The sequence below is a fragment of the Strix aluco genome, chromosome 7, assembly GCF_031877795.1.
Source record: "Strix aluco isolate bStrAlu1 chromosome 7, bStrAlu1.hap1, whole genome shotgun sequence".
Lineage (NCBI taxonomy): Eukaryota > Metazoa > Chordata > Aves > Strigiformes > Strigidae > Strix > Strix aluco.
The window spans coordinates 3,289,858-3,309,332 of record NC_133937.1 but is presented as its reverse complement, the minus strand read 5'-3'; the positions used below and the strand labels follow the sequence as shown (position 1 = coordinate 3,309,332).

The 19,475-nt window shown below is 43.9% G+C and overlaps 1 protein-coding gene across 4 annotated transcripts in view; it reads right to left on the bottom strand.

The window, feature by feature from the left end:
• The window catches only part of P4HA1 (prolyl 4-hydroxylase subunit alpha 1), a 33,893-nt gene extending 19,515 nt beyond the window's left edge, over window positions 1-14,378 (bottom strand). For all 4 annotated transcript variants that reach the window (XM_074830189.1, XM_074830190.1, XM_074830187.1 and 1 more), the window contains exons 1-5: window positions 14,302-14,378; window positions 6,963-7,079; window positions 5,965-6,061; window positions 3,350-3,501; window positions 801-938 (exon numbers count right to left, since the gene is read on the bottom strand). In XM_074830189.1, coding sequence (XP_074686290.1) covers window positions 801-938; window positions 3,350-3,501; window positions 5,965-6,061; window positions 6,963-7,050 — 475 coding nt within the window. In that variant the 5' untranslated portion in view covers window positions 7,051-7,079; window positions 14,302-14,378. The remainder of the gene's footprint in view (window positions 1-800; window positions 939-3,349; window positions 3,502-5,964; window positions 6,062-6,962; window positions 7,080-14,301) is intronic.
• Between the last annotated feature and the right edge of the window lie 5,097 nt (window positions 14,379-19,475).

The following is a 19,475-nucleotide window of genomic DNA, read 5'->3' as shown; positions in this document are numbered from 1 at the left end:
CTGTGTATGCGCTCTGTCTTCTGTTTTTTCAGTTTATATTCTCCATGAAGTTTAAGCTCAAAGAAACTTCAGTCACTCCCAATCTGAAAGGTCCATCTTATTCATGAGAGGGAAAAGGGTAATAAATGACAGAATTCTTTTGTTAAAATGCATTGTATTGTGCAATAAAACTATGTATCTGCCAGTGCACAGCTACTTCAACACAAGAAAAATTCTCACCCAGGCAAGATTTTATTGCTATTGATTTTTTATTAAAAACTATTAACACTAGACTATCTTACCGTAAGTAGAAGAAGGATGCAGACTTCAACCAAAAAGAAATTTTCAAGTTCTAGCACAAGCAGAAAATGAGCATGTGAGTAGAGCGAGGAGAATGACAGGACTAAGGAGAGTCTCAATTCAGAAAGAAACCTGCGTTCTGTGCAGTCCATTTTATCCACCTGCCCTTGGGCAGTGTGCTGGCAGAAGAAAGCCCACCAGGCAGAGAAGCCAGGTGGATGTAGCCTCCAAGAGAACCAGCACTGCACCAGACCCAACAGTATACCAGAGCGGGTGAGCTCTTCCTGGGTTCCTCTTCACCAGCACAGCCTGAAGCAACAGGTTCCTCTCTCTTGAGGTGTGGCAGAATTAAAACTGACACCTACATCAACCTATGGTCAACAACCCACATCACACCACTTCTGAAATTCTTCACTAGCTCAAATGCTTTCCTACTGTTACCGTCACACTACACAGTTGTAATCAGGACACGTAGTAAAAGTTCACAGTGTTTTCTGAAAAATAACATTGCTGGCTCTTACCTGGGAGATTTCCTCTTGAAAGGGTGTCTGTGTCCAAATTATATGTGTCTTGAAGCCTCAAGAGGGCTTTTGCTGCACCAGTCTGATCTTCATCATTCGGGAAAAACTGCCGCTGGATAGTCATGTTGGAGATAAAGCCTGGGAAAGACAGGGAAACAATTTGGCTTCCTTTGTCCCAGGAATTCAATAAATTCCATGCATGAAATGACTCCCTACCCTGGGGAAAGCTAACATTTCAGGAAAGGCCATTAATAAGTCAGGAAGAGCTATTAGCCCTCCAGAGCACCAACAAGCACTGAAAGTTTGTTTCTAAAGGACAGGAGTACCACAGGAGTACCGCTTCAGTTTTACACAGAAACTATTTCTGTCTTAACAGGTTAAAAAAGTTACACACAACGAAGACCACCCCCACATGGAGAACATTACAGATAATATATTTAATATATTGCTAGTTTTTGCAACCGTTCCACTCAATCTGCCTTCCAAAAGGCTTTTCATTTACTAACATGGAATTTACAAATAATTTAGAAGAGGGAAAAACCCAAACAGTGCTAAAAATAGCAGTGTAAAGATTAAGGCTGGTCAATAAAAAGATGAAAATCAAAAATACTGATGTCTAACTGCAAACATTTTTTGACAAGACATTAAGAAACTAAGCAGCCACTATGAACCTAACTGCTTTCCGTGGACATTAACATATTTACATAGAAACTTGAGAAACACACAAAGTTAAAAAGGTTTCTCAAGATCCATCTTCACACAACTCTGAACTGAACTCAAGGTGCACGTTGAAGACTTAGCATTTCAATTTTTTTTGTGTGACAAGAAAGCAAAGGAACAATCAAAAAGAAAAACCTGGGGGCTTGGGGGATTTTTAAAGAAGCACCAGGGTGACGTTTACAGAAGACAAGCAGGTTCTATAAAGTCAAAAAATATTCCTTCTAGGAACTGTTCCTCTGTTAGAGTCACATGTCATCATCTCCCCTGCTATATGAAAGGTTCCCACTTCTCTCTGGTGAGCACACACACAACCACTACTGCTGCTGCTACCTCAAGGGCCCCGTCCTGTAGAGCTAGTGCAATATTCTCTTCCCAGTAGGAGAACCGACGCTGGTTTTCCCTTTCTGCTTCTGCAGAGCCAAGAGGCTGGTGGGCTATTGCTGCTGAGGGCAAAAGGACTCTAGAAAGCCAGGAGGGCAGCAGCAGCAACCTGGTACACACAGCCACCAAAAGGAACGGCAAAGTCTGCCATGAGGACCTCCGTTTAAACAAACTGACTGCCACTGGCATTTTCAGAAAAGGAACTTTTCTACTCAACCAAATTTTTTGTCCCAAGATCCAGAAGCACAACAAGCTTTACAGTGTTAACTAAGGACAGTGTCAATATGTTTTTGTTAAGTTCATCTAATATCAGAAAATATCACCAGCAGAAGACTAAGCAGCATGACCAAAACCAGACAAAGTATAGCATGCAACACTCAGCTGCAAAACCATCCCAAAAGTAATGAACTGGCCAAATTTGTGATTTTTCCCACACTCTAGTAGTCCTTTTTAACTATTCAGACCTGGTAACACTGTTTATGGAAAGGTGTTCCTGCTTTAAAAACACACCATATCCTTTCACTCCTGTGCATCCTTTCTTTTACTACACTATGCTTCCCCCAATATTTTCCTTTTTCTGGACAATTTCCTTAAAACAAGTCAGTCCACTTCTGCCCCCATTCCGAAGGAGAACTGAAGTTGCACTTGTCCAGACTTCTGGCTGGCAGGCGCAGAGCCTTTTCAGTTGGCACAGTCAGTCCCTCACAGCAGCAACAGGGAAGCTGAATGTGCTGAATCCTTATCAGAGATGAACCCTTATCAGAGATGAACCCTGGGTCTTTTCTGAAAGCTTCACTTTTTTACCATTTCTTACTACACACATACACCTGGTATTAGTTAGTTGTTGAGACAGATTCTCACAGGTCAAATATAATCATCCCAGCTTCCTTGCTGCTAAGTGTTTTCCAGTCAGCTACTTTATGTCCCATTCCCTACTGAAAAGCTTCTCTTACTGAAGAAAAGAGGAAGCAAAGTGTTTACTAGACTAAGGCAGATCAGTTCCACAAACACTCAGTCTCTGACAACATTCAGGTTTCAAACCAGCACACCTTAACAACTGCAGGCACATCAACAACATAGCACTTGACCATACTTAAAGACAGCCCCTACATGTCTTGCACTCAAAAGAGCTTCATTCCCTTTTTTCTGTTCAACAGAGTCATCACACTTAGAGATGAAGTTTCCTAAAAATACTAGTTTGCAAGAAGTGGAAGAGTATATGAAGGAAGCCCTGATCACTCATAAAATTTAAAGCATCCAAGGAGATTATTCAGTTTAAACATCAATTTTCACACAGACAGCAAAATGGCAGGTCTTCTACGATTATTTTTTATGAAGGCACCTCAAAAGCAGACTTGCAAATCTGATTCAAACCATGACATGTGAAAGACATAGTCAAGTAAATGCAGTTACAATGTGATCCTTGTTCTTACCACAGGCACACTTACCATCTGACATGTCCTTCAGAACCAGGCTCTCCAGCTCACCCCACTCCGTGTTAAGCCGTTTCATCAACTTGAATGCATTTACAGGATGGCCCAAAAACCCCTCTGGGTCCTTCGTAGCAGTATCTGTCAGCTGATCTAACTTCTCTGCCCATCTACAGTGAAAATATACATTCATTAAAGTCTCTTGTAAAAGTCTGCCAATGCACTACAAAACTAATTTCAAGCTACTCAAGAGTCTTTGCTAATAAAAACACAAATTGCAAGCTTTTACATTATCTATATATAAAACTCTCCTAGAAGGAACAAAAAGGGCTTTTTGCTTTTTTCTTTTTAAAATCTTCTTCCTCAGCTGCAGCCTAAATCTTGTGCTGCTCTTGTGGTCTTTGTTGGAACACTGCTGAACGAACTCCTTCCTACAAATACCAAATGCAGTACGCCAGCAGTTCCATTACAAGTTTTCATGCAGGACTAATCAAAAACAAAGCTTTACCCACATTTTTGATCTTTTTAAATGCTCTTCTTTCTCAAGTTTACAAAAAGGTAGGTCAATGCTTGTCTCAAATTATTTTACATTTAGACACACACTCTTAATTCTACGATAAGCCACTTGCCTGCCACCACAAGACTGCCTTCCATACTGTAAATTTGTATTAAAAAACACGTAGCCCAGACCAACTTTCTGGTGCTAAGGTTCTGACTCCACAAACCTCTCTAACACTGTCAGTACCATAAAGCTATTCACCATTCCAATGCGCCCTGAAACAAGGGCACCTTTTGACAACTACTGCTGTTCATCTATCATTGCAATGGAAACATCCAGGGAGCCTGCTCCAGACCCAAGTCAGGAAGCCCATCAGTCATACTAGAAGCACCAGCGCTATGCTACTACATGTCTGCAAAACAACAAAACTTCCCCTCTCCATTCAAAACAATGCAGATCTAGAACATGCAGACACCTAACAACGCCCTGAAAACAGGATAGAGTTAAAAAAGACACACCCCACACAGAATACCAAACATCAACACCAATATAAACCAAATATAAAATCTGTAGCCTGGAGGGAACTCTATACCTGAACCAGTATTCAGCTTCTTCCAGACTTTGGAATGCCTGAATTAACTTTGCCTGCTTTACCCAAGACAGGTAGATGTTTGCGACTGTGTTCACTCTCCCCACGCTGCCTTTAGTTGTTTTCCTACGCTCTGACAGCCGATCTGGGATCTTGCCAGCAGCAACGTGAGAGAAGGGGTTCCTTCCAAAATGGAGTGCTCGAAGTGCTCCTGTAGACCAACTCCAGCTTCTAGCAACCCAAAGACTAAAAAACCTATTTTGACAAATTGTGCATTCCCATTGCACATGGTGAAATCCATCATACATTTCCCACTGCAAGACTATCAAACCTCAGCAGCAGCTTAAAGCCAGCGCAACCGTGAGCCACAACCACAAGGCCAGGATTTCTTTCAAGTAATTTCTGTTTCGTAAAAGCCTCCACCACAAGCCATCCTCTGCATTTCAGTGAATTACCAACTTTCACTGAACTTAAGTCAACACAAGCTACCAGTACCCTTCAGCCAAAGTACAGAGCCCAAACTCAAAAGATGCTGGAATTTCTTCCAGGTTCTTCTATCTCTCCAAGACAGTTCTGACCTGACAGCAAGCACCTCTAATATAATAAAAACAGAGCTGCAATGCTTATATGATAAGCTGTATTTGCACACTTTTGGATGTCCAATCGGCATGCTCCCATCTTATTTTGTAGCTGTAAAGAATATATTTATAACACTCCAAATCCGTCAGCAATTCCAACTCCATATTTTAAGCAATAAAAATAAATACAGCCCAACAAAAGTATCTTTCTTCCTGGATGGTAGAATGTAATACACAAAGGCTGAAGTAAAATTCATACATCTATCTAAAACTGTTTAAACATCCTCATGACAGGTTTATACAGATTTCTGAAAGCCAGGAAACCATCCTGTTCAGTGATACAAAATTTTTATTTCTAGTTGTGATAAAATCTGACTTATTGGGCTCTGGTCCCCACACCTATAGAGCCAAGCAACACAGTAATGGCAATGGCAGGTCTCTTCTTATTTTTAAAAGCAGTAAAGAAGTTTTATTTTGCTTTATTTTACTTTTAAATCTAAATGTAGCACACAGAAAGAGACTCTGCTCTTGCAGTGGGTTATTACTATTCATTGCTTAGCCACTCATGAGCGATATGGCCACATGAACACCTTTTAGTGCTTCTGCATCTCATGTTATTATTACAGCCCTTGTAACGCTCATATGGAGACTTCTTGCATTTTAGTTTCCACTAAGCAAACTCTCATTCAGAGAGCTACGTCCCCTTGGGAACCGTGTGCAAGCAGGAATCCTAAAGCAAAGGTATCATACAGAAAGCGCGTTGATTAGATTTCATCGTTAGAAAGCTGCATAAAACAAATCAGTGGCTTGAAGATAATAACTTAGGACAAAAACCCAGCAAAAACTGCTAGTTTAAGCTCTGCCTCAGAGGAAAAATTCCACAAATTTAATCAGCCTTGGGAAGCACTTTTGACATAAGGGTGGACTCAAATTATTAACTATGGGCATTATGAAACAAGCTGCTTACTTTTTGATCTGTTCCAGCTTGCTTTCTTCTGCCTTGATGTAATCTTTCAGTGACACCACCAGATCTTTTTCTGTATTAATTAAGTCTGTCATATGACCTAGAAAAACAAATGAGTTTGGTTAGACAAGGAGAAACAAAAAACCTGAGAATGAGAGGCATTCTTCCCCTCTTCTTTCTTCCCCTCCTTCAGCTCTTTCTTCCCTGAAGTTCTTCTGTATTTGCTTAAATAATCCTGAAGGAGTATTTGAGTAAGGTTTCTTGCCCTTTATTTTTTTTGAAGGAGAAAAATCTCATGTTGGACCAAGCTTGTTCCCATGGAAATTAATGTAATATCACATATTTATTATTAGAACTAATTTAGGATTCATTTGGAAAAGGAAATAGGTTGCAACAGAGTAATCTTTCATCCAAGCATACATAATGTAGAGCAAATAAAGACAAAGCTACAGAAACATACAAAGACTTCATGTCTGATATACAATACTAATCCAGCGTTTTATTTCTAAGACTACTTGCATGACTTCAATGGGTCCCCTACCAGACTTTGTTATTAATTAATAATTGCTTAATTTCCTGCAAGCAGGCAGCTGAACTGGTTCATCATGAAGCGATACAGTCCACGTCTTCAGCTGTGTCACAGGCCATCAGAACCCAAGAGAGAGTATGCAGATATACTGGTATCATTATGTACCCTCAACAGCTGTTTTGCTTGCTTCTACGTATGTGCAACAGTCCAGACCAACATTTTGTTTAAAATCCAATACCTGTAAGAATACATAATGAAAAAGCCTGGATCATTAGACTAACTGGACTGACTTAACTCAAAGCACGTTTCTTCCAAAAGGAAGGAGTCAATCAGGTTGTAAGAACTAGTAAGTGGATTTAGTTCTGTACTAATTTAGCCTTGGATGCCATTAACACGTCGTTGCAGAATCAGTTTTGAGAGCCATCAAGAAATTCTTTCAGCTACACAGCATATACACCAAAGCACGTCTCACCAATGGAAGTGAAGAAGTCCGTATGGGCATAAGAAAAAGGCAGCAGAAGTCCAAGGGCTACGGTACACCATATCTTGTTGAATGCCATAGTTCAATAGCTGTCACCTCACCACCTACCTGTGAAAGAAACAGCAAGTAGGTAAAAAAAAAAATCCCTATTCACCAGAGACTTGAATCTGACTTCAAAAGAGCTTATTCTCTTGCGGCTGCCACTAGTTCTTGCGGTAGCAGAATCTTATCAGATTAGATAATAACAGGGGACTGATGCCCTTCTGCAGCCTTTCTTATACTTTCGTGTGGTAAAAGAAAGATTAGCTTGGAGACAGAGTCTTCACAGGCACTCTTCGTCTTTTTGATATCTAAGACACTGCAGATAGAGTGACTTCACAAAAAGCACCAGAAAACACAAGATCAAACACTGAAAAAACCCCCCATAACGTCAAGTTAACATACATATTATCAAGTTCTTCCACCAAATGAAAAAAATGTATCCTTTGATCAGTCAGAAAGAGGGCAGGGGAACAGGTCGAAAGGCAAACCCTACACAACCAGTCCACAGAGTAAATTACTCGCATGCTCCTGCTCTTCAGCTGCCACCGTCACGAAGCCAGCCTCCATACCTGAGACAAAAGGCTTCTCTGTTGGCTGGTTCATAGTTAGTCCCTGGATAAGTCCATAGCAGGCTCACAGGCAGTGCTCTCTCCCACAAACAGCTGCCAAGCTCTCAGCCTTTCAAGATCCTGAATCCTTTTAACAGCCTAGGATTTCCTTGCTACTGCATACTTTAAAAGTAATTATGCTGTCTTGGAATTCACAAGATTTACTTTTTTCCAAACACAAAAGCTTAAACTCTCATGTGTTGTATCTACTCACAAAAATTAAAACAACCGCATGTACTGATGGAAACTGTTTTACAACTCTTCCAACGGCAAAACAGCTAATGAAGAAAAAAAGAAAAAGTAAAAAGCAACATCACAAAGCAAGTCCAGCTATAAAGTGGTTCGGCCTATTTAAGTAGGAAAGCAATATGGTTTTGATCGAGTTGACAGTACCGATAGCAAACATAAAACCAGGTGTGCCATTCACACAAAGAAGGTGTAAGTGCAGAAGTCACACCCAAGGGAAAACCATCCCACCCTCAAGAGGAGGTATTAACGGGAAACACTCTCCTGACTCCAGAGTGCAGGATTTCTTCTCACATTGCCCCTGAAGGGTCCCTCCTTTTCTTTCCACCTCTAGCACAGCAGAGAGAGCAGTACTCAGGTTTAGACTGACTGACTCTTGGACAGGACAAGCACAGTTTCACTGGCACGGATAGGAACAACAGGAAACTCATACGAGCCTAGAAAAATCAGCACAGCCTCCAACTCTTGTAAATCATCTGAAATTTGCATGACCACAATTGAAAGGCTGAAACATTCTGACACAGTCACCAGCAGAAAGTAAGCTGTAAAGTAAAAATTTGGAGAGGGAAGCCTGGAGTCCTGCTTCTTCCCCTGTCAAGTCAGGGACCTCAGCCTCACCGATGCTCTAAACCAGCCCTGCTGTCCACAGCAGCATTCCTCACCTCCTCCTCACTTGCCCATCCCCTCCACAGGCAGCCAGGCAACAAGCTGAATCAGACTATCAAAAAAAATTCCCCCCAAAAGCTCATTTTACCCTAAGTTCAATTCTGATATGGTTCACTATATAGCCATGTAACATCCATGCCAGAACAAGAGGGCAATTTGGACGCAGGAACTGGCAGCCAAAGACAGCAAAGGAAAGCAAAATTGTTGTTTCTGGTAGCAGCACAAGTTTAATCCACTTGTGAAACTCCAGCCTAAATGCAGTGAACAAATATACCACCCTCCAGCCTGTAACACCTAGCTTTCAGCATAAACCAGGGATCCTGGTAAGGGCTATACAACTGTACCTACCTCTTCGGTGACTAATGTCAGTCTTATTAAACACAAGCTCCAATTGAGTAATTGCTGTAAATTAACGGGTCACATCTGGAATCAAGTTTTCATGCTGGCAAATTTCCTTTCACTCTTTACTTAAGCTGTATCCCCATGCGCAATGATGCTGATGTGTACCTGTACTCTTATTAAAAACACTGCTCGATTCATACTTTGCTCTGCAGAAAGCCAAGTGCCTCCTGCTCATTCAGCACTCAAGCTAATACATCTGTGAATCAATTACAAAGCACAAACAGTTCTACTACATGATAAATATTTGCCAACATTATCAGTACTCAGAATTCATTCAGCTATTTGTTTACTGCACTCAGTGAAACACAAGGAAAGCTTCAAAAGTTTACTTTTTACTATTAATCAATATGAAACTTTTCTAAAGCACAAACAAAACAAAAACACACTCAAAAGGTGATGAAAACAACGTCTCCTCTCCACCTATGGCTCTTGGTGACAGTCTTCCACTTTGCACAATAGAATGATGCCTTAAAGCTTGTTTGAGTAGCACCCTTTGGAAACAGTTTCTCCTTGTCTCTACCCACCTTTACAGCCTGCTCCAATACTGGGCTGACTCCCAATGCAGTTGCAACCCTATTCCCTCCTCACACCTTCACAGGCACACAGCAGAATGAGTGAGTAGCAATGGTCACAGATTGCAACAAGGGAAATTCGAAGCAGGTACAACGAAAAAGTTTCTCACAGTGACTACACTTAGGCACTAGAAGAGGTTGCCCAGAGAAACTGGATTTCCCATTCTTGGAAGAATTTCAAAACTGAACGGGACAAGCCTACATGCAGTCTAACCTAACCTCCAAGCTCACCCAGCTTCAAATAGGAGGTTAGGCTAGATGACATCCAGAAGTCACTTCCAACTTCATTTTTCTTTACTTTTAGTCTCCAGATTTTCTGTTATTTGCAAGGACTCAGACAGACTCCTGTAACAGCTTTCAGCCACCCAAGATTACTTCCCTCCCAAACAAAATTCAGAGTTGGAAACAGAGCCCAAGGCAGCGGCCAGCCAGGTTTTCACTGCCCTAACAGCAGTTGCTAAGTAGCACAGCTTTCAAAACTACTGCAGAAGGATCAGCTACGGGTTCCCAAATCAAAGAAAATAAAGCTCAGTTAAGATAGATGCTGGAAATCTCTTAGACGCACAAGCTGCCAAATAAGTAGGCTTAATTTCTTCCTGTCAATGACATGAAGTAAAACAAGATGAAAATCCTATGTTATTCCTGTCAGTCTGACTCTCCTCCTCAGCCGTGTCCCTCAGGCAAACACAAAGATGACAGTTGAGCATCTCAGAGAGGAGGGAATTCACTACCCCCACACACAGAAGTGGGAGTCCAGCTGACAGCTTTAACACAGGAGCTTCCCAACGTTCCGTAAGAAATACATTTGCTAAGCTTTGAACAGCAAAACATGGCAGAGCAGAAAAAAAAAAAGAATGGGAAAAGACAGCAAAGAACAAACAAACATGTAGATACAAGTAAAACAAAGCAGTGACTAGACAAATGATGCTGCCAAGCACAGCACAGGACTGCCCAATCAGTAGAGATACACAACAAATGACATTTCAAGGCAGGTTTTTTTGATGACTTAAAAGAGTTCAGCTCCGCTCTACAAGTAGAAACAACCTGCAAAAGTCACAGGAGAGTGGACGTGCATGTAGGATCCATGCAAGCAGAAGGAAAAGTGAAGTTAAAACAAACTACAGAGAGTGATATAACAATCAAGGTCACGCCAAATGGTAACCAAAGACTGAAGCATTTAACTGAAAATTCTTATTACACAAGTCTCCTCACTGCCAATTCCAAGCTCCTAGGTGCTTACCAGGATCCTTAGAAAACAAGACAGAAAATGGCAACTGAGGGCGTACTTCAACATGGAATTATTCTGGAATAGCTCTAACTCAATTCCAAAACAGCTTCTTAATTTCTTACCTAAATAAGTGACCTACTCAAAATTAAGTCTGCTGCCAGGCCAGGAGTCAAAACTGTATCACCAAGATCCTCAACTTCTGATTTAAATACTGGTCCACTCTCACAATCTTTACTGTATCCCACTGTATGTAATGAAAAAAAAAAAAAATCTGTTAAACTGAGCTAAATTTAGCTTTGGGGGGGAGAGGATAATACCAGAAGTGATAGCTGGTCACCGCACTAAACCTCTTGTGTCTCAAGGATAGCTCCAGTTATAGTGTCATGACACGATGTGACTGGAAACACTACTCAAAAGGAAACAACTTTCCCTAAGTATAAAGTCCCAAGAACATCTAACTGCCATCACTGCTTCACAGTCTCACAGGAAAGAACCATCAGAATCCAGTCCCTAAGTTCTCTAGCACAGCATATTTAAAGGCTGTTTTAAAATTAAGATCTAAGCAGTGAGAGAAGAAAGATTTTCTAGAATTGCTGCTAACAAAATAACATGGCACGTTTTAGGTTTCTTTTCAATGACAAAGTTGTAATATAAGTAATCTTACATATATAATAATCTAGTAATAGATGAGAATGAATTTTAGAGTCAAGCAGGTGACACGTTCTAAGTATCATTTATTGCCAACTTGAAGACAACATTTGTGAGCCTGACTACAGAACAGGTGTGTACATACACAGATTTGTACCCACGGAACTGAAGCAAGTTTTTCCTTGGTTTCTTCCAGACTAAGACTGAATGGACACAGCCCTCTCGGAGCCCATTTGTTTTAACTTTCTAAGCCAAGACAAAGAACACTGGCGATGGAGCGGAGCACTTATCTTATTAGACACAACAAGCAGGAGGCTATCCTATTTATCCTTCTGCTCAAGGATTAGCGGAATATCTATAGAGATATACAGACTGTTTTCAAATATTAAGAGTGATTATAAGGAAAGCCAGACAATCCCAGTGATCAACAGCTGAAAAACAGTACCAGAGAAGAGCTCTTTTAGGCTGAAGCTGTAGCCCGGCAGTGGTTCTGCAGTAGCAGAAAGCCTACTCCTCTCGAGGGGAACAGTAAGTCAGTCTCAAGTTATTGCAAGAACGCTGCCTAGAAACACACAGCACAAGTGACAGCAAAGATGCTGTTTCAGCACAGACTTTATTTTCAGTCTTTCCTCGGTTAAACAGACACAGTTGATCAAATAAAGTTGTTTGGGTTTTTTTCCAAGTGTATTCTTTTGGACCACCTTCTTCAAAATAAAAGTGTCCTTCTCTGTATCAGCCTCAACACAGAGGCAGAGCTTTCCTCCCATAAACCTCTATTTATCCTCACGCCTTCCACAGTGTTACTCATTATCTATCAGTTATGTTTTTCAAATCGCAGTATTTTCCTCAACAACTGAGTATTTTCCAATCTATGTGCACGCCTCAAAATCATAGCTTTAAATGCTGGATTTTAAAACTATTCATTATGCAACAACGTTTAAATCTCTACAGGTCAGAGAGCTGCTCTCTCTTCTGGCTGGATGCACAGCTCTTAAAGCATACATTCACCCCGTTACTCAACCAAAGCTTCTGCAGCAGCTCCCATCTCCACGCCACCAGCTCAGCTGTGCCAGTAGACGTGTAGTGCCCTGCGTAGCCCCTGTTTGCCATATGTGGAGCTACGCAGTGAATTAGCAAAGAGAACTAATCCACACCAGCTGTTTTCAGCTGTGAGGTGAGGTAGTGATTTCCTCCACCACCCCCCCACACGCTCATTTCTGGACCAGCCCGTGTGAAAAGCACAAATGAGGAACTGTGAAAAGGCACAAATGAGGAACTGCTTAGAACAGCACTGCCACTGGACAGCAGTTTGTGAAATGGTGCTGCTTCTTCAGCTTCTAGATTAATTAACAGCTGGAAGAGATATGCCTACCTATGCCACAACCACTGCTTAAATGGCAGAATTAAGACCTCTCAGCACAGCAAGATTCAGGCGTATTCCTGCTGCTTTGAGTCCCAGGAGGTGGGGGGGGGGGGGTTGGAAATCAGTTCTGGTTCTGTCAGCACCTAATTAAGAAGCAGTGCAAAGTACTCTAGGTCAAATCAAATGCTTTGTAGTATGGTTCAAGAATTCAAATGTATCCAACCATGATCCACAAGTAGCAACGGGTGCAGAATGGGATGACAGAGAACATCTCTTATCCCAAAAGCAGGCCTCCACTTCCCAAAACGAACCGAGAAGTCATTGCCTTTGCTTTCCACCCCTGCCAGAGTACTGTCTGCACGCTTAGTTGAATAGTCTTTTGCATCCTAAGAACCTACGTTTAACATTTACCTACTTTTTGTAACTCATAGCTTCCGTTTACTAAAACTTTGAGGACTGAATCTTTACGTATCCAAAGTAGGTGAACACTTAAGCACTCGAGCACCTCTGCAACTCCTCTTGCTGCATTCAGCAGAAGAAAACACGTGTGAAACTGAATCTTGGGCAATCCTTTTGATACCTTCTCTCTGTAACCCACTAAGAGCATTCAGCTTTCCAGGTAAACTGGGAAGATTTACTCTAAGCACAAACGACATTTTTATTTTCCCTTCGTTCAACAGCATGATCAAGAATTCCTGCTGAAGTTTTTCCTTCTAGCCAGGTTAGAGCCCATCAAGATACCCACTCGAGGCTGCAGCTTACTGCAAAGTTAGACGCAAAATTTCACATAACGCAATTGGCTGAATCCAGCCCAAAGTAGTAGAGAGGGAAATCAAGATAAGCCGTATTCCTCACGGTGTAATTACTACACCCAGCGCCCGCGGCTACAAACACAGCGTGTGACAACCGCTGCAGCCCCTTCTGTGCCTTATGCCAAGGAACTTTTCACCCATCCAAGGCCAAAACCGTTTCAGTGCCCGAGCGCTCTTCAGCTCCTCAGGCAGCAGAACCGAGCTACAGGCAGCCCCGGGCTGGGGAGACGCGGTGCCCAGCAGCCCGGGAGGTGCCACAAGCCGGGCTGGGACCGGCGGGCGGGAGCCCACCTGCGCCGCGCACCCCCGGAGGGGAGGCGGGACGGGCGCGGGGCGCGGGGGGGGCTCCGAGTCGCTGGCAGCCGCGTTTAAAGCGCCAGGAACGGGACGCGCAGCGGCGGCTCCCGGGAGGAGAAGAACGAGGAGGAGGAGGAGGAGGCGGCACTGTTTAGTCTACCAGCGGCGGGGAAGCCGGGCGGGCCGCCGCGGCCCTGCCTGCCGGCGCGGCGGCGCCCTCCCGCCCCCCTCCGGAGGCTGCCGGCTCCCGTTACGTAAGGGCCGGGAGGGCCGGGGCACCGGCCCCTCGCCGGGAGGGCCGCCGGCGGAGCGCTGCCACGTATCGCCCCCACCCCCGCCCACGCAGCAGCCGCCGCAGCGGCGGCGGCAGCCGGACCCCAACGCTCCCCTCACGCCGCGCTTCCCCGACCCACCCCGTTCCCCTCACCGGGGCAGCGGGGCCTCACCTGCGCGAAGGGGGCGGCGGCGGCGGACGGACGGGAGACGGCGCCGGTGGCGGACACCCGCGCGCTGCCCGGTGGCGTAACCGACGGCGCGCGGCCGGCCCCGCGCGGGGCTTTATAGGCGCCCAGGCCACGCCCCCCCAGCCCGCGCGAGGCGGGGGCGGGGCGGGCGGCCGGCGCGCTACGTGAGCTCGGTCACAGCGGCGGCCGCTCCACGGCGCATGCGCCGCCGCCGCTGCTCCACGTGGGCCCCGGGGGTCACCGTCCCCCCCCCGGGGGTCACCGTCCCCCCCCGGGGAGCGCCGCGGGTAGGGATATCCCCGTTCTGAATCGCAGAGGGGGCAGAAATTTGATGAAAATGCATGAAAATGGGAACCTCCTCCGGGACAATAAAAACAGTGAGGAGGATTAAGCCAAAAAGGGCGGGTTTGGCCCTTCGCGGGGGATTGAGTTGCGCGATTGGGTACATTCAGCCCCGGTGCTCTGGCGCGCTGGCTCTCTGCTGGCACAGCTAAGACCCGCTGAGGCTCAGCACGCTTTTCTCCGACTGGTGCTTTAATTTCTATCAATAATAATGATTCTAAACCAACCTCGCACCTCCCGGTGTCACCCGCTCTGTGTCACAGGTGCTCCCTGCTCCATCATCCAAGGCCTCGCTGGTCACCCGTGCTCCTGCTAGTCTCCTCCTGCAAAGCCCAGCTCAGGAGGTGGCCGGTGTTGACAGTACCTTCCCCAAGTGCCGCTGCTGAGGCGGCCTCCCGCATCACCCGGCGGAGCTCGGGCGTGCAAGGGCTCAGGGCTGTCACAGAAAGACATGAAGCTGCTTGGATGTGTCTGGCCATGACAGATCGATGAGGACTGTTGCTTTCTAGGAGTTCTTAAATAAACTAGGCATTTTTATAGTGTAGTTCCAGCGATTAAGTTAGAATAGGGACCTTCATAAGCAATTTTTTCTTTCTTTTTAGATGAGAGCTTCAAATAAAGAATCATCTCCTCGCCAGCCTAGCCAGCCTGTGATCTTCCTTCTTTTAAGACAGACATTTTGGCCACCCCTAGCTGTAAAGCTTTCACAACAATTACAGAGTGCTGGTGAAGACCAGCAGGGGTCAAAATCCCCTCTAACACGCATTCTTCAGCTTAAAACCACCTCATTCATAAAAGGTAACTGGAGGTTGCAGCATGATCCGTAACTTAAGATTTCTTCCCCGTACTTAAACTGTTACCTCAGCTTCAACTCCCTCAGCAATGTCTTTTGAGGAGCAAACATCACAACATCGGGTGTTATGCCCCATTTGGGGGAAGACTCTGAGATATGACATATCTCATATGAGAAACAAACAACAACATTAACTGAATTCAGTCATTTCTTGTCCAGATGTGGACACAGATGTGTCCACACAGCCAACTATATTGCCAGTACTGCAAGCGCTGCTGCGCCAGAGCAGGACGAAGGCCAGTTTTTAGTGGAACTATCCGTCAAAAAAATAAGCCTTCCTTTCCTCTCGTTTTGGTCGTCTTCCAACAGAAATACAACTCCTACAACTAGCAGGAAACACTGGAACGATATCCAAGCTTCTAGCTGAGGCATCTAGTTAAAGCCCTGTTATCCAAAGAGTCCATAATATCTAGCCAGAGATTTAAGAGCAGCTTCTAGAGATTTGGCAAAACCTCACACACTGTAGAAGCATTCAGATTCTTTCTAGCGAGATTCACCGCTTTCTCATTGTCTTTTGCACTGTTCAGATATTTTTAGAAAGTAAGGCAGACAGTGGAGAACAGCAACAATCAGTTTATTAACGTGTTTAGTATTGTATTGGTCAGCATGGGGCTGAAGGCAATGAAATTTCTGCTAAAAGGAGCCCAGGATTTTGGCATCTACCAAGCAGTCAAATCAAGAGCCGTTTCCAATAGTCAGGGCATCAGCTTGCTCCGTGAATTTGTTTCTCCCCCTTGTCAGTGCTTTCTGACAGTTAGGTAGAGAGTACTTACTCATTTTCTCGTGCCTTCCTCAACTCCAGCATAGTCACTGACCTTCCAGTTGCATTACAAGATTGTAAATTGCTGTGTGCTGGACTTGTGTGTTATCACCTCCTATCCAATACTGATGGGGCTGGGCAGCTTCAAGCAGGCCTTAGCAAAGCAATTTGTTATGTTGGCACCTTGTTAAGAAGCACTTACTATCTGGAAGTGCCACGGGAACGCTTCTTAAGAGAAAGCCGCAGCAGAACAAGTGGCTTTCAGACTTTCTTTAGGATTTGCAAAGCCCTGTGTGTTTTCTACAGAAATGCCGTCCCCTCTGTAGCAAGCACAAGCCTAACAACCTGCTGCCTTTTTTGAGCAATCCCGTAGAAGCACTCCACAGGCCCTAAGCTGAAGGGTACGAAAAGAAAGATCCATCTAAAACAAGAATGAAGCACAAGAGGCCTCATAAGAACACAACTGCGGTGGCTTACACCAAAGCTTTGTTTAACCCATGCTGCCTAGAGTACTGTCCCAGCCTCCAAACACTTTTAGCTTAGGGATTTTCTCAGCCTGATGTGGTCTGTATATTTACTAACCCTCAACGGAGTTCTCTGGTAAGTATTTCTCCTCTCTTGAGCTAGAATTCTTTTGCATCCACAACATCCTTTACCTAGCAGTGGTGCCATCCCTTAGCCAGGGCATGGAAAACCACCTCCGTTTGTTCACTGGGAACGTGCCTCCAGCTAGTTAGATTTGATTAACCAGGTTCCTGCACAGGATGAGACAGCAAACAGTTAGGACCTATCCCTTAGATAGGCTGAAGCGTCAGAGCCCACTGAAGACTCCAAGTCTTTAATCATGCTTATTGTCCTCTTTTCCAGTTCCTCAGTATCTTTTTAGAGGCAACAGGCCATGACCTGCACGTAGTGTTTGAGACAGGTGAGCCATCTTTATATCATGCTGAGCTTAGCTTTTTAAAGTATATTAGCAACTTAGGTTTACCCTTTGTAAAGAGATGAAGCTTGATCTAGTTTCACACGTGTTCATCAAACAGTGCTGCTAGTCTGCTCCCAAAAAGAAGTCATTACCTGCAGTCAAGAGGATGGATCCTCTGTCATCAGGTACTTTGTGCAGTGCAGCAAATCGTTGCCGCGGTTCGAAGATCTTCCCTAACCAACAGCAGTAGGGAGGGAAGAGACAAAACCCACACATGCTACCCCAATAAGCTGAAGTGAGCAAATCCTACTAAAATGTCATTCAGATGTTAAAGTGTCTCCTCTCTACCTGTGCAAGTGTTAGGAGCACAGAATGTAATCAGCAGGATCAAAGTAGAGTTTCTTTCTTTCAAGGTCCCCGTCCCGAGCATGAGAAACTGTAGGAGTCCATCATATACATAATATACACCACAAGTCTAACTTTAGAGAAAAGCCAGATTTGGCTAGTTTGCATCTCAAATTTAATGATAGAGAGAAAGACTACTCATTGGCTTTCTCTTTAAAGAAGTGGTTTGTCTTTCCTTGGGCTCTTCCTAAAAAAAGAAATATTTTTTTACCGAGAGGTTTCTTGTGGCTTGACCATAAGTTTTCGATGTGAGTTTGCTGGTTTTATGTATTTAAAGCAATTAACAGTTGTTTTGCAAGGGCCAGCTGTTAGCAATTCTAATGCTTCTTTCTGCTTATTGGGGCAGTTGGAAAGACACAAAACAGAAGAGCAAGAAAAAGCCAGATTACTAGTATAACCATTATTAGCCTAGAATTACATTTTCCAGCCACTTTTTTGGCTTGAAAAATCTTTTACCAACTGCTGATACCAATACGAGTATTTTACAAACCCAGATTTAAAAAAAAAAAAAAAATCTTAGTGACACAGGACCACAGATTTGCCTATTTTTCAATCTTGTCGATGTTACAGATCACAAGTATTTGTTCCCACTGCCTGTGTCCTCCTTGCCTGCTCCTTTTGTTTGCTCCTCTTGCATCAGGAGAGTCTCAGGGATTCACTTCCTCTGGTGGCTTGCCAAAGCTCAAATTAGTAAGCTCCAGGAAGCTGTCAGAGATGCATTTGTATGGCCAGGCCTTCACTTCGCTCACAGGATTGCGTCTCGCATGGAGTATGGTATCTGCAGGGGTCAAATAACAGTTTATAGATGCAATTCACACAAATCAGAGCCCAGCTCAAAAACACTTGGAAAGAAGCAACGTGGTGCCAAAATGACAACTGATATTTGTGCTCCTTAAATTAAATATTTGCGTGAATAAATGACGAGAAAACCTCTGTTATTTTCAAAATCGTCTTCCCTGCTTATGTGCTGCAGAAATATTTGCAATGTGCAGGCACAGGCAGGTGTATGGGCCCTTGGAGAAGGCACAAGGAATCTCTCATAGACTGCCTGGCTTCCCGCCGGTCAGATCAGTCACAGAAGTGACTCTAATCGCATTTTCTCTGCATATCTTTACACAGCACAGAAACCAGGTATACACTATGGGGCTAATCCGTGATTTTTTTTAGCTGCGTATAGAAACGAGAGGCTGCAGCACTGCACCGCCCTCAAAGGAGTCTTCACACTGCAGCATAGTGCTCTGGCTTTTAATCCTTCACGTGGACAGGGGTGCACTTACCAAATGACCGATTGCTTTGGGCTGAAGAAGGTTGAGAGGCTGTTCCGAGGTTTGAGGTCTAAAGTATCACTCTCAACTGCTTCCCCTCTAAAGCCAGCTCTTCTTGCAAGATCCATTTCTGGGGGCACTTAGGGTCAAGAAATCTGTTAGCTTGTTTTAACAGCAGGGTGGGTACTTCCCTTAGAGATTATATTCCCATCCTTTATCTTATTAAGGGAAGATGTGGTTTATCCATTAATCCAGTTAGCCTAATGGATTAATAAGATTTGGCTTGCTCTGTTTCAGGAAGCACACCAACAGCAGTCAAGCAATTAAACCTAAATTTGTAAGTAACACTAGTAACAAAAGTGCTATTTCCCTGAATATTCTATTTATTATTTTTACAAGCTAGGCTCTCAAATTATGTGATGTGAAATCTCGATTAGAATGTCTCAATTCATGACCAAAAAGCAAAAAGCTGCCCTGAAAACATTTACTTTCGTATGTTTATAACATTCTCCTTGTGCTAAATATAGGTGGGTAGGTTCCAGCCCAGAATAATGTTTTCAGTACTCGAGAGGAATCTGTTTGTTCAGTTATAAAGGCATGAAAATAATT